This window comes from Sylvia atricapilla, chromosome 16, assembly GCF_009819655.1.
Source record: "Sylvia atricapilla isolate bSylAtr1 chromosome 16, bSylAtr1.pri, whole genome shotgun sequence".
NCBI classification, from domain to species: domain Eukaryota; kingdom Metazoa; phylum Chordata; class Aves; order Passeriformes; family Sylviidae; genus Sylvia; species Sylvia atricapilla.
In genome coordinates, this window is record NC_089155.1 from 6,488,649 (window position 1) to 6,500,128 (window position 11,480).

Consider the following 11,480-nt stretch of genomic DNA (forward strand, 5'->3'; position numbering starts at 1 on the left):
ACTTTTCTGTTCAGGAAAATCATTCCTTTACTAATAGTAGTACTTACCTGAGAAATGTACACATACAAGAATATATACAGTTGCTTTAATCCATAGTAACTACAAAGAGCAATTAAAAGTTGCAGATGAACTACTGCACCTTGACATTTAACCAAGAAAAACTGACAGATATGGAAAACCACTCGAAACAGCTAATGCCCACATACACAATCTAGATCTACATTAGGGAATAACACATGAATCTCAGATCAAGAACTACATCATTCTGGAATTCATTTTTCCTTTTAATTAACAGAAAACAAAACCAAAAAGAAAAAACCTGATTAAAGACTATAAGCACTAAAACTGAATTTCACCTTTAAGATAACTCCTGCCTCTCATGCATCACATTTGTGAGCAGCAATTCTAAATAATGATTCCCAAAAAAAAAACTGCATTCAATAAAAATTTAAAACCAAAAAACCACTATTTGCATGCCATTGCTGAATAAATAGCAGCTTTGTATGAGCACTCACCTATAACAGTCTCTTACTCATCGGTAGCTATGCTATTTATGCAGGGCTCTTAAAATGGCGTCTGCCAGCACTGCACTGCCTCACTCCTGCTCTGGAGCTAAAATGGTAGCACTTTGTTCAATACCAGCAGCTCCTGTTTACACAGCAGGGCAAGATTCAAAGCCAGCATCTAAATATCAGAAATGGGAAAGAAGGACCAAAGGACACCTGACATCCGAACGTTTAACTAAAAAAGGCACACGATAGGGAGATTTGTGAAGTCACAGCTTACTAAGGAAATCACTCAATTTTAGCTTCACCCTCCAGTGTGAGCACCTCATATTTCACATTTCCTTTTGCAGAAATCCCTGCAAAATGCTCCATGTGTATTAAGCAAATAACACTTTGTATTAAGCAATTAACATACACAAAAGGCTTGTTCAGATATCTATGTACAGCAATGTTTAAGCTGGTTACCTGTGATAACAAGCAAAGTAAGTATTTTTCATTTAAAGAACATTTTGGTTCTTTTAAAAACCTTACTCTTATCCTGTGTCCATTCAAAATAGCTGCACAAAAGAGAAAAATCAGGGGAGGGAGGGGGATCCTTGGTGTTACACAGTTATCTTTAAGTCTATAAACTATACATATGAGGCCCAAGCAAGGCAACCAAATAGATACAGATTTCGGATGCTAAAAATACAATTTGAGAACAATCACGCCTGAAAGTAAAGGTTTCTATCAGCTGAATTAAGAATGTTAACATCCTGTTACATCATGGTTTTCATCTCACAGTGTGAAACACAGATGCTCTGACAACAGGCAATAAAGGGTTAACATGAGAATAACAGACAACTACCAAATACCTGAAACTCACTTCCTATGTAGCTATGGCCAAATTAATCTTTAACCCATGAATACAAGACATGTTTATTAACAAATGTATTTAAATCACTTTCTAAATACAACTTAAAGGGCCAAGCTTGATGGCCTACTGTGATGGTTTCCAGTCTGCAGACCCCTCAAAGGCAGTGTACTACCACAAAAGGGTTTGCAGACAATAACCAAGTAAATCAAACCTAGTCTAACAGGCTTAAAGTCACTCTAACGGGATTCATGTGCCCATGGGAAAAATACTGGGGATCCACAAATAACAAAATTTGAAAATTGCTGTCTACTCCATTTTGCATGGGCAAAGGTTTTGTTGAACTTACAAGATATTTAGGAAATCCAAATTAATGCCCTGAATTTCAGACACAGGAGAGCTTCTACTGAGATTTATCTCCCTTTAACCAATTATGCTGGAGTAGGACCACCACTGTGGAAAACTGACCACCAGCTATCACTGTTCAGCTCCTGGATCCACAGGGCCAGTAGTTGAAAAGTGATACAATACAATATACTGGAAAACAAAGCAGAACAGAAGAAGCAAAACAACAAAACCAGAAACAAAACAACAACAAAAACCTCAAACAAAAGTGATACCACAAAATGGAAGACAGTTCAGGAAGACGAGCCTCTTGAAGTTTGTGGACATAATATGAAGGGCTAAATTTGTAATGTAATCTATTTCTGTTTTTTGAGCATGAAGTTCCTTTTATTACATGCTCCCTTAGTAGCAACGTAGGTTTTCTGCTAGATTTCAATACTCCTACCTACTGTGAGGGGGGTGACTGTTACATTTGGAGTGGTTTATACACTGCATTTTTTTCATTCTCAATATGTTAAGTAGTGTCATTTGTTTAAAGAAATTACTCAGCTTTTCCCTAGCACTATTTAGCTTCCAAATAAAACAGTTTGCCTGCAAAGAATGAAAAAGGCATGTAGCTTTTAAAAAGCTACTGTTTTCACCATGATTTATAATCCAGATCACTCCTTTGTTTCCCCCCCCCTCCATTCTTTGTCCAGTTAATTACAAAAGTAACTGGATGTTGGCACTAAATAATAATGGTTAATCATATTCATCCTGGGCAATTCAAATTACTCTCTAGTAGCCAGAAAACTTACAGTGCAATTATACGATTAACTACTAGTTATAATCAGAATAATGGCCATTTGCTCCAAGCTGAATAAAGCTCAGCTGCATTGCTTCATACATGTCCTGTCTAATTGTGATTGTAACAAGATCCAGGCCAGTAAAATCTTGGGGAGAAAGCATACGTGCTTTTCCCCTGCATCTGTCACTTAAACAAAACCCCACATTCCATCTGTCCTGAACAGAAAAAAACAGCAGAGTTATTTGTCTCTGCTGCTTATTATACAACCTAGGGAAGTGAGTGATAACACTGTACCTTGACAAAGCACCAAAAAAAAATAAATATATATATATATATGAAATTCTTCAGCTTGGCTTAATTTGCTTTACTTAGACGGAACAAAGATGGCAGAAATTTCCAGAAGGCCTTTCTCAGCCTTGCCACTGCAATTGTCAATCTTTAACCTGCCTGCTGCGGCAATTGGCTCCGGCGCTGGCAGAGCAGCGCCATTGGGCTGAGCCGAGGCACAACGCTGCTGTCTCTACCTTGCCTCAGACATCTTGCTGCAATGCAGACATTTGTTTTTTGTGAACTATGAAAGAATTACACTCGAGTGATCGAAAATAGCCAACTTTAACAGACTCACGATGCTCCGTTTCATTACATGCACGAGGGCAGCTCACACAAATGCGCTTCACTGTCAGCAGCGTGTCTGGAGGTGCAGATTTGAAACAGATCCTGGGTTAACAAAACCTGTGGGAGCCATTTTAATGCAAGCTTTCTGATTGCAGATCACTTACCCCTGCTTCCTCATATTAAACAAATATTATGTTGCTCACTCTTAAAGGCTGAAAGTAAACTGGTAACATGTATAAACTACTCCTAGGAAAACTGTGTCCAAATGTAATTTCTGGTTTTTTTAACAACTGAAGAACAAAAACGAGAATAACTTCTTAGCTGTGTCAGCACTTTCATGTATGCTGAAAAAAGCATTAAAATTGCATAGAGGAGTATTATGACATGAAATTCAGTGGTACCCCACCAGTATTTCAGGTTTCAAATTGAACTAGACATTCTTATAATCTAATCCTAGGGGAATGGGGGGGGGGGGGGGGGGGGGGGAAGCATGGAGGGGGGGAGGAAAGCTTTTAACCAAAGTGAGATATTCGAAGTAAGATATTCACGCTGGTAAACAAGTAAGCAGAGGTAAACTGCTATGTTAAAGCAAGTTACCAAATACATGGCAAGGGTCTATGAAAGCCTGCATGCACTGTGCCTCAGCACAGTCATTTGCAAAGCCAGACTAGCTTTCAGCTCTTTCCTAAAATAATGAATGTGTATAGACTGTTAAAACAAGTGCAAAAATTACATCAAAAGCACAAAAGAGCATCCTTCCTCTGCTTTTGTAACAGCCCTGGTGATCACTGAAAAACAGCTTGTTCAGAGAAGCATGCAGGCGCTACAATTAAAATCTTTATAAAGAGCACAAAATGTTTCTAAATTAGTTATAAACCAAGCAAGTTTGTCTGAGGTTACACTTTGTATAGTATCAGAAACATATGCTCATTAAGTGCTATTTACTTTACTTCATAAGGTCACTTCATTGCTGAGCACTAGCACTTTCATCACACCCAAAAAGCCCAAGGAACAGTGAAAACGCGCTTTACCCTGCAGACATGGTAATTAGTGATCTATGAACAAACAGCACGAAGAATATTTTTCACCGGCCTAAGGTTAACAGGAAGTAAAAGCTTCAAAATTTAGAGACAAATTATCAGAAAAGCAGTGCATTCAAATAGAGCAGTGTACATGTACAAGTCCCTTAAAATGGACGCTAAGCAAATCTGATCTTTTATACGACTAACCACTAACATCACTTCATCTACTGCACTGACTGACCCATTAAAAATAAAATCCTGGGAAAACTATTAAAAATGTTCAGAGAGTAGCATGCTGCTTACTTACCAACTGTTCAAGCACCCATCTCATTTTTCCAGTTAAGAAGATACAACAGGCTGGCAGATTTGGGAATTGATCAAAAAGGAATTTCTTGAAATAATTACGTAGCATTAAACCAAAAGTTAAAAAAAAAAAATAAAAGGGAAAAAAAACCCCAAGAACAAACAACATGTACTACTGTCATGAACCACACATGATTTTATATCTTCTGGACTCCAAAACACAGAACTGTGGCTGACACAATGTAAAACAAAAAGGCACAGATAAAAGTTACATTAGTTTATTTGAACTATGCAAAACAAGAAAGCTAACAGTTCAAAAACATTTTCCATAAAGCATCAGATTTGTAAACAGATGCACTGCTGCGTTTTACTGAGCAGCACTCCATTTCCAAAATCTGCAGCATAAAAACTCCCTTTTAAAGGAACAAAATATTAACCATACATTGTCCCTCAGAAAGAGAAAAGCGTTGTATTAATTACTCCTGCAAGAAAAAAGGTTCAATAGTCATTTTAAGTTAAGACAAGCTGCATAAAAAACATGATGCAACAGCACACCACCACCTAGGCCCAATATCTACAATCTGCCATTAGCACTTTTTGCTGATGCCTAGGTTTTTAAAAATCCCATATTTTCTCAGAGATAACTTATCTTAGCTGTTCCATTCACTGTTTAGAAAGGTAAACTTGCCTGTTCCTCTGTCTGCCATTATCCCTGCTTGACTCCCTGTAGGGCAGTTAAATGCATCTGCTCCCTAGCTTCCATTTTCTCTCCAGCAGGCATGTGACACAACAGACAATAGTGCTGGCAAACTGCTCAGAGACAGAAACCTCCTTTGGAATACCAGGATCTTGATAAACTCTAAAAACACCATCCTCCTGTGAAGAAGTAGGCATGCCAAGGCTTTGCCAGACTGTAAAATAAAGCTGTGGCTAATGGCTACTAACCATGTGACCCAAGAAAGCAAATTTAAACAGTTCCAACTTAATATAAGTGCTGTGGTGTGAGTTTTGCACGAGAAATCACAGAGAATCACACTCTCAACCCACAACTCATAGGTCTTAGAGAAAAAGCAACGTAAAAAGCAAGGCTTACCTCTGTGGATGCATTGTTAACACAGTGTTATGTCAATACTTATAAAACATGGAGGACAGGCTCTCAGTACTCGGGCAGGGAGGGCTTGGCACTTGGGCTTGATGATCTGTCTTCCCCATGAAAGCCGCCCCCGGATTGGCTGCCCCGGCAAATCCACATGTAAAGCGCCAGGGGATTGGCTGAGACACTTCCTGAGCGATTATCTTTGTGCGGCTCCGGGAGCAGGAGCCATCCCGGGCTCGGAGCAGGCCGCCGCGCTAGGCCCCGCTCCGCTCCCGCCGCCGGCCCGGCCCTGCCCGGCCCCCGCCGCGCTCTGCCCGCCCCGGGCAGCGCCCGCACACCGCCGCCACCCGCACCTGTGCCCCGGCATGCCGTTTGTTCGAGGCGGCCGGCTGCTCTGAACCCCAAGGAGGCAGAGTTCGCCCAGGTCGCAAGGGCTGTTCTTTTGTTTGCACGGAAAGCGAAATTCGCTTCGCTGGTGCTCTGCTGCGGCCGAGGAAGCGAGGCCGCAGGCAGAGAGCAAAACTTACCGAAAGTGCATGTGCACAGGAGGGACTGAAATTAATAACTCAGAATTCAGAGAAGGGTTCTCCTGCTCCAGAATTTAAATATATGAACATGCAGCAGATCCTGTGTACCTACTGTGTGATTTCTTTAGATATGCTGAATCTTAATAGCAAAAAGGAGCCTTAAACATGCACACTCGCGTCTCCTTTTCCCAAAGAAGTATCCCAGAGTGGAAAGTGCTTTATCACAGAGCCTTGCTACCACTCGGTGCAGGCCCTCCCTGTGTTTAAAATGCTGCAGAGCAAAACTAAAAAAACTAAAAATACCCGTGTGACCCCCGACCTTGAGCTCTGAGTGCCCCCGGCCCCAGCTCTGGGCCTGCTGCGGGTGTTACACAAAAGCTGACTTCCTCAGGAGCGGCTGTAACTGCACCTTCCTGTCCGTTAACCCTCTAGGACGTGGTGCCTTCTGAGCTGCAGCACAGGCCCTGAAAAACACCGATTTCTCTCTGCGTGGCCAGAGTCACCAGCCTGCCCCCCACGGAAACAGTCATGTAGGTTTTCAGATGGGTTTTTTTTTTTTGGTTTGTTTTACCTTTTTTTGTCTCCTGCTAAAACGCTGCGAATGAAACAAAATGAGAAAACGGCGTGTGAGCGACCGGTTTGATCTCGGGCCAGCTCCCAAGCTTTTGATTAAAAAATGTGATTCCGTTCTTTTCCCTAATGGAGTGAAAGTGGGAGGATTTATCGTTATGCCAAGAAGGAAGTCTTAACTCCAGATGAAGATCTTAAAGGTTAAATTTTTAGAAAGCCTCCAACAAGCCTTTATATTATTGTTCAAAATTTTGCATCTGTGTAATACAGCTCTATATTATCATTCTGTAGCCATGAAGATTGCAATGGAAATTGCAGATGAAAGGGTGATTTTGAAGCATATTGAATAACAAGTAATTATTCGTTAAACAAAAGCAAAAAAACCCCAAGGGAAGGTGTAGAAGGAGACGCTTAACATCGAAACAATAATTATTAAATAATGGGGTAGAATAACCAAAGAAAAATAAACATTCTTCCAGTAGAACATGCAGGATCTCAGATTGTGCAAAACCAACTATAAAAAGCCCTCTTCCATAAATCTATGACAATTGCAAACAGAATATGCACCTCACGTTTAGTCGAGTGCTAATAATCCCAGAAACAATCACCACAAAACAACCTGGTGCCCTCCCTTACCTCCATACAGCACCTCTCACGATATAACTACTTTACCACACAGACCTCTGTGCCTGAGAGCGACGTGACTCATAACTGTGCCACTCAGTAAAATTAGTCATCCTGCTCTGCATTGTCCCATACTGCATGCAGATTATTCCTTGAGATAGCATTGTCACAGGGAGCTGCCACAGCAGCCCATTGCTGTGCTTACACTTCTGTGTCTCTGCATTTTGGGCTGCAACAGAGGATTAACAGCCTGGAGTATAAATTATCATCTCATAAGGAACTCTAGAGTCCCTGCTGGAAGCATTTTCTCTTTTTAGATTTGGCAGCGTTTTTCAGGGCAGGGAGCAGGAAGGCTCGTGGATACACTGACCGTTTGTTCTGTTTTAGGAATGTAGCAGAAACTGGGGAGAATGCTGCTATAAAGGGAATCATACAGCCCACTACAGCAGCAGGAACACACTGGAAATTCATGACATTCAGTGAATACTTGCATCGGTTTCAACAGTTCAAACCATTCAAGATAGATTTCTTTTTAATTGAACACCTAAAGGCCTACGTTTCTCAGAGATATCACCCCCAACACACAAACATCCAAATTTTGATTCCTCTAAGCAGTAAATGTGAGGATTGTCAGTCATTAACATTTATGCTCATTGTGTGACTGCTCTACTCTAATATTATTCTCTTAAAAAAAAAAAAAAAAAAAAAAAAAAGTCCTAATCCCTATGAAGAACAGCATGAGAACAAAACTAAATACACAGAATTTGCCAATGCTTTGTGCTAACCCAGACCCGACTCCGGGAATGTTGTAATGCTGATGGTGCCTGGGAACGCTGCCAAGCTGACACACTTGGGCCTATCAGACAGAATGAGCACACAGTGGAGAGAGAAGCTGCAGCAGCCTTAGGAAAGGCCTAAGGCCCCTCTCCTCTTGATTCAAGGAAGCGGTGGCCCAAATGCAAAAGAAAAATTCATAAACCTGCAGTCATTAGCAGGAACAGAACCGTAGAAAACACATCAGACACATATAGAGTGTATATTCAGCCACTCGGCTACTCTGGTCAAAAAGACAAAAGAATTCTGTCAGGAATCAAAGGGGAAGCTTGAAATATATTTCTCTTTATTCTCTTGTCCACATGCTTATTTTGCAGCTGGAGGTACAAGCCTGGTATAACACACAGGTACATCTGGAAAATACAAATTTTTGTCTTAAGACACCATGATTGCATGTCCTGCTGCAGCTTGAGCATTTGTTTTACATAGGAGTAGTGATTTTTTTTTTCATGGAGAGAGGGAAGGAAAGGTAAAGAAAATAAAACAAACAAAAAAAGAGCACGAGAGGGGAAGCTAAAAGCTTTGTTGAAGCAGAAAAGGAGGCGGAGATCAGATTAGCTTGTATTTGTGCTTTTCAGTTCTTTGGAGATATTAAGGGAAAACAGGGCTGTGAGGCAGGGGAGAAAAAAAGCTAAACAGAGAAACCAAAGGAAAGATGGAAAGCAAATTCAGTCAAAAGGAAATTAAAAGACAGTAATGTTAAAAGTACAACCCATTATGCAGGTCTTTGCAAAGAACTCTGCCCACTGTGTAGCATCTGCACAAAGTGCACACGCCAGGCATCACAGAGTTAGTTATGAGGGGCTATACTACATAATATATACCAGAGCCTCCAAATTAAACAAATATCAGTAAGGAAAATGTCTGCCTGTATGACAGAAGCAGGTGTTGATATTTACCCCTCCCTACAGTGGGTGAATCATCACTGAGAGCAATGGAACATTAGGTGATAGACAAAAGATAGAGCATTTTGAACAGATGCACAAAAGGGGAAGTGTCATATTTTTCAAGTATAATAAATAAATACATAAAAATAGGGGGGAAAATGCATTAAGAGTGTGTAGCTCGATCTGGGATTTCCAAGCCATTGGTTAATAACCCTGATTTCTAGAATAAGAACATAAAACATTGTCATTCAGTGCCTTGGAAAAAAAAACCTCTTCAACTTTTTCCCCTTTATCATGAATCTGACAAAGTATCAGTAACTGCTTGAAGGCCAAGTAGACCGCTGGTACAGAATCCAACAATAAATGTCTTCAAAAACAGTTCCTCAATTTTTAAAAGTGGACTGGATTCTAAAATTGGTTACTTGTCAATGAAGGTTGGTAATTTCATAAATTATTAGAAACTACAGGAGAAGGTATCTATACACAGCAGGCCCCTGGTTTGCCCATGAGCTTAAAAGACATTGGTCCTTCTGAAGAGCAGCTTTCATTACTTAGGGTTGACATTATTTGTTCTTGATTAGAATGGTCACTCATTGTCTGCAGATTAAAACCTGGTTCAGTTTTAACACACACAGAATATCTGGTGCATTGTGAAAGTGTCTCATGATGGCCATTTTTACTGTGCTGTGCAACTGTTCCATGTACATTCCTTTCCAAAGGAAATCTCAATTAATGTTCAATCATCTGCCAAAAATACTTGGGGGAACAAAAAAAGGCATCTTTGAGCCCTTTAACAGCTGTAGCTTTTTAAAAGAAGTGCTACAGCCTATGTTATCTTAAGGCATAAGCCCATTTCAGTGCTTTCACCCCCACTTTGAACCAGTCTCTCCATAATTAAACAGCTGGGCTATTGGATATTCTGTATAAAGTGGAATTTTCATTATTATGTATCTAAATTTTATATTCTATATTAAAGGCCTAACAGATAGAATTGGCTTCATATTTTATGTGCAGACAAATACTTTTTCTAGTAACCCAGAAAGCAGCTGTGAGACACATGCAGGCATGGTGCACATCAGGCCTGAAGCACACCCCTCATGCAGGTGAACAAGTGGACTTAGCAGCCCTACTCTGTGATGAGTCCAACTCTGCACAGGCAAGCTTCGTGGCCATGGAAATGTAAAAATCCTGCATGAGACCCAAGTACAGAATCTTGAAAGCAGTTTGTACTTCACCAATTGATTCTAGTGACCAAGTGTGAGACATCTCACATATAGCACTTACTCTGGCATAGGGTATTTCTAAAGAAACAAGAGGAAGTCACGGCTGTTAGGGAGGAATTATTCAGGACTACATAATGCTACTCTCCAATCCTATTACCATGATTTCTTTCTTGATATTTTTCACATTCAGGAATCAGTTGGTTCAGGAATCAGACAACAGCACTTCTTTTATGTTTCAGTTTGTTATTACTGTTGTTTTAGTTTGGGGTTTTTTAATTAAATCTGATCATCTCCCAGAAGCTAAAGCTCATACCAAAGATGTTAAGTGACAGAATTACAAAGATAAAGTCACTACATTAATTTTTCCTGCACAAGCCAGATTCAGACTATATCATTTTCACTTTTAACCTCCTTCATGATCTTCCGCACACTAAATTTGCAGTTTGGCTTCAGCTTCAAGGCTCTTCATATTCACACCTTTCTCCTCTCTGTGTGCTGTTCCAATTGCTACTTCATCTCAGGTTTGTGGTTTACCTCTCACCAGCAAAAAGTCCTTTCTTTTTCCACCACAAGTTTCTTTTCTCTTTCAGACAGACTTACTGGTTTAAGTATCTCACCCTTCCTTCCAGACACAGCACTCAGTTGCACTTTTAGCACAACTGTCTGTACTGTGCCACAGAGAACAGTGAATCAAAGATTTATTGTGTAGTCTTCAGCCAGGAAAGGCTCCAGTTCACAGCACTGCTGCCATAGCAGGACTGGGAGCAGGCATGAGCAGCTCCAGGTAATTGAAACTATCACTACCACCAGGAGAAGTTTCTGTGAAACTACATGATAAAACACTGCATCCATCTTTTCATCGCATTTGTGGTATTACCTAGGTTTTCTTCGTCTCTTAATGACACTGTAGATCTGACGCCTTGTCTCCTCAAGAACAAAAAAACCCTTTGAAATAGAATCATGTCGCTGTAAAGAAGCAACACGTTTTCCAGCTGTGGCTTCACCTTCTGAAGCCAGGTGAAAGCCTTGCCTGTAATTAGCTCACGTCACTCACATTAATTAACATGTACATAAACTGCTGAATTCATTCTACGGCCTTTACAGGTTGTTACTTTTCTTGCACTACTGGACTTGCAGCCAATGTTTACTGAGTTCCCCTTATCAAGTGACAAAAGTGAGGACATTCCTGAGCTAAAGCCACTGTAAAGTTGTTTTCAACTGTTGTTTCATTTTGCTTACTGTAAAGAAATGCACGCCCACATTAAAGTAATTCTGAAAGAGCAGAACA

At 40.4% G+C, this 11,480-nt stretch overlaps 1 protein-coding gene across 1 annotated transcript in view; it reads right to left on the reverse strand.

Moving 5' to 3' along the window:
• The window catches only part of ZMYND8 (zinc finger MYND-type containing 8), a 48,187-nt gene extending 42,431 nt beyond the window's left edge, over nt 1-5,756 (reverse strand). The window contains 1 exon segment of the mRNA XM_066330642.1: nt 5,525-5,756. Within this exon segment, the coding sequence (XP_066186739.1) occupies nt 5,525-5,538 (14 nt within the window). The 5' untranslated portion in view covers nt 5,539-5,756.
• Nucleotides 5,757-11,480: the final 5,724 nt, after the last annotated feature.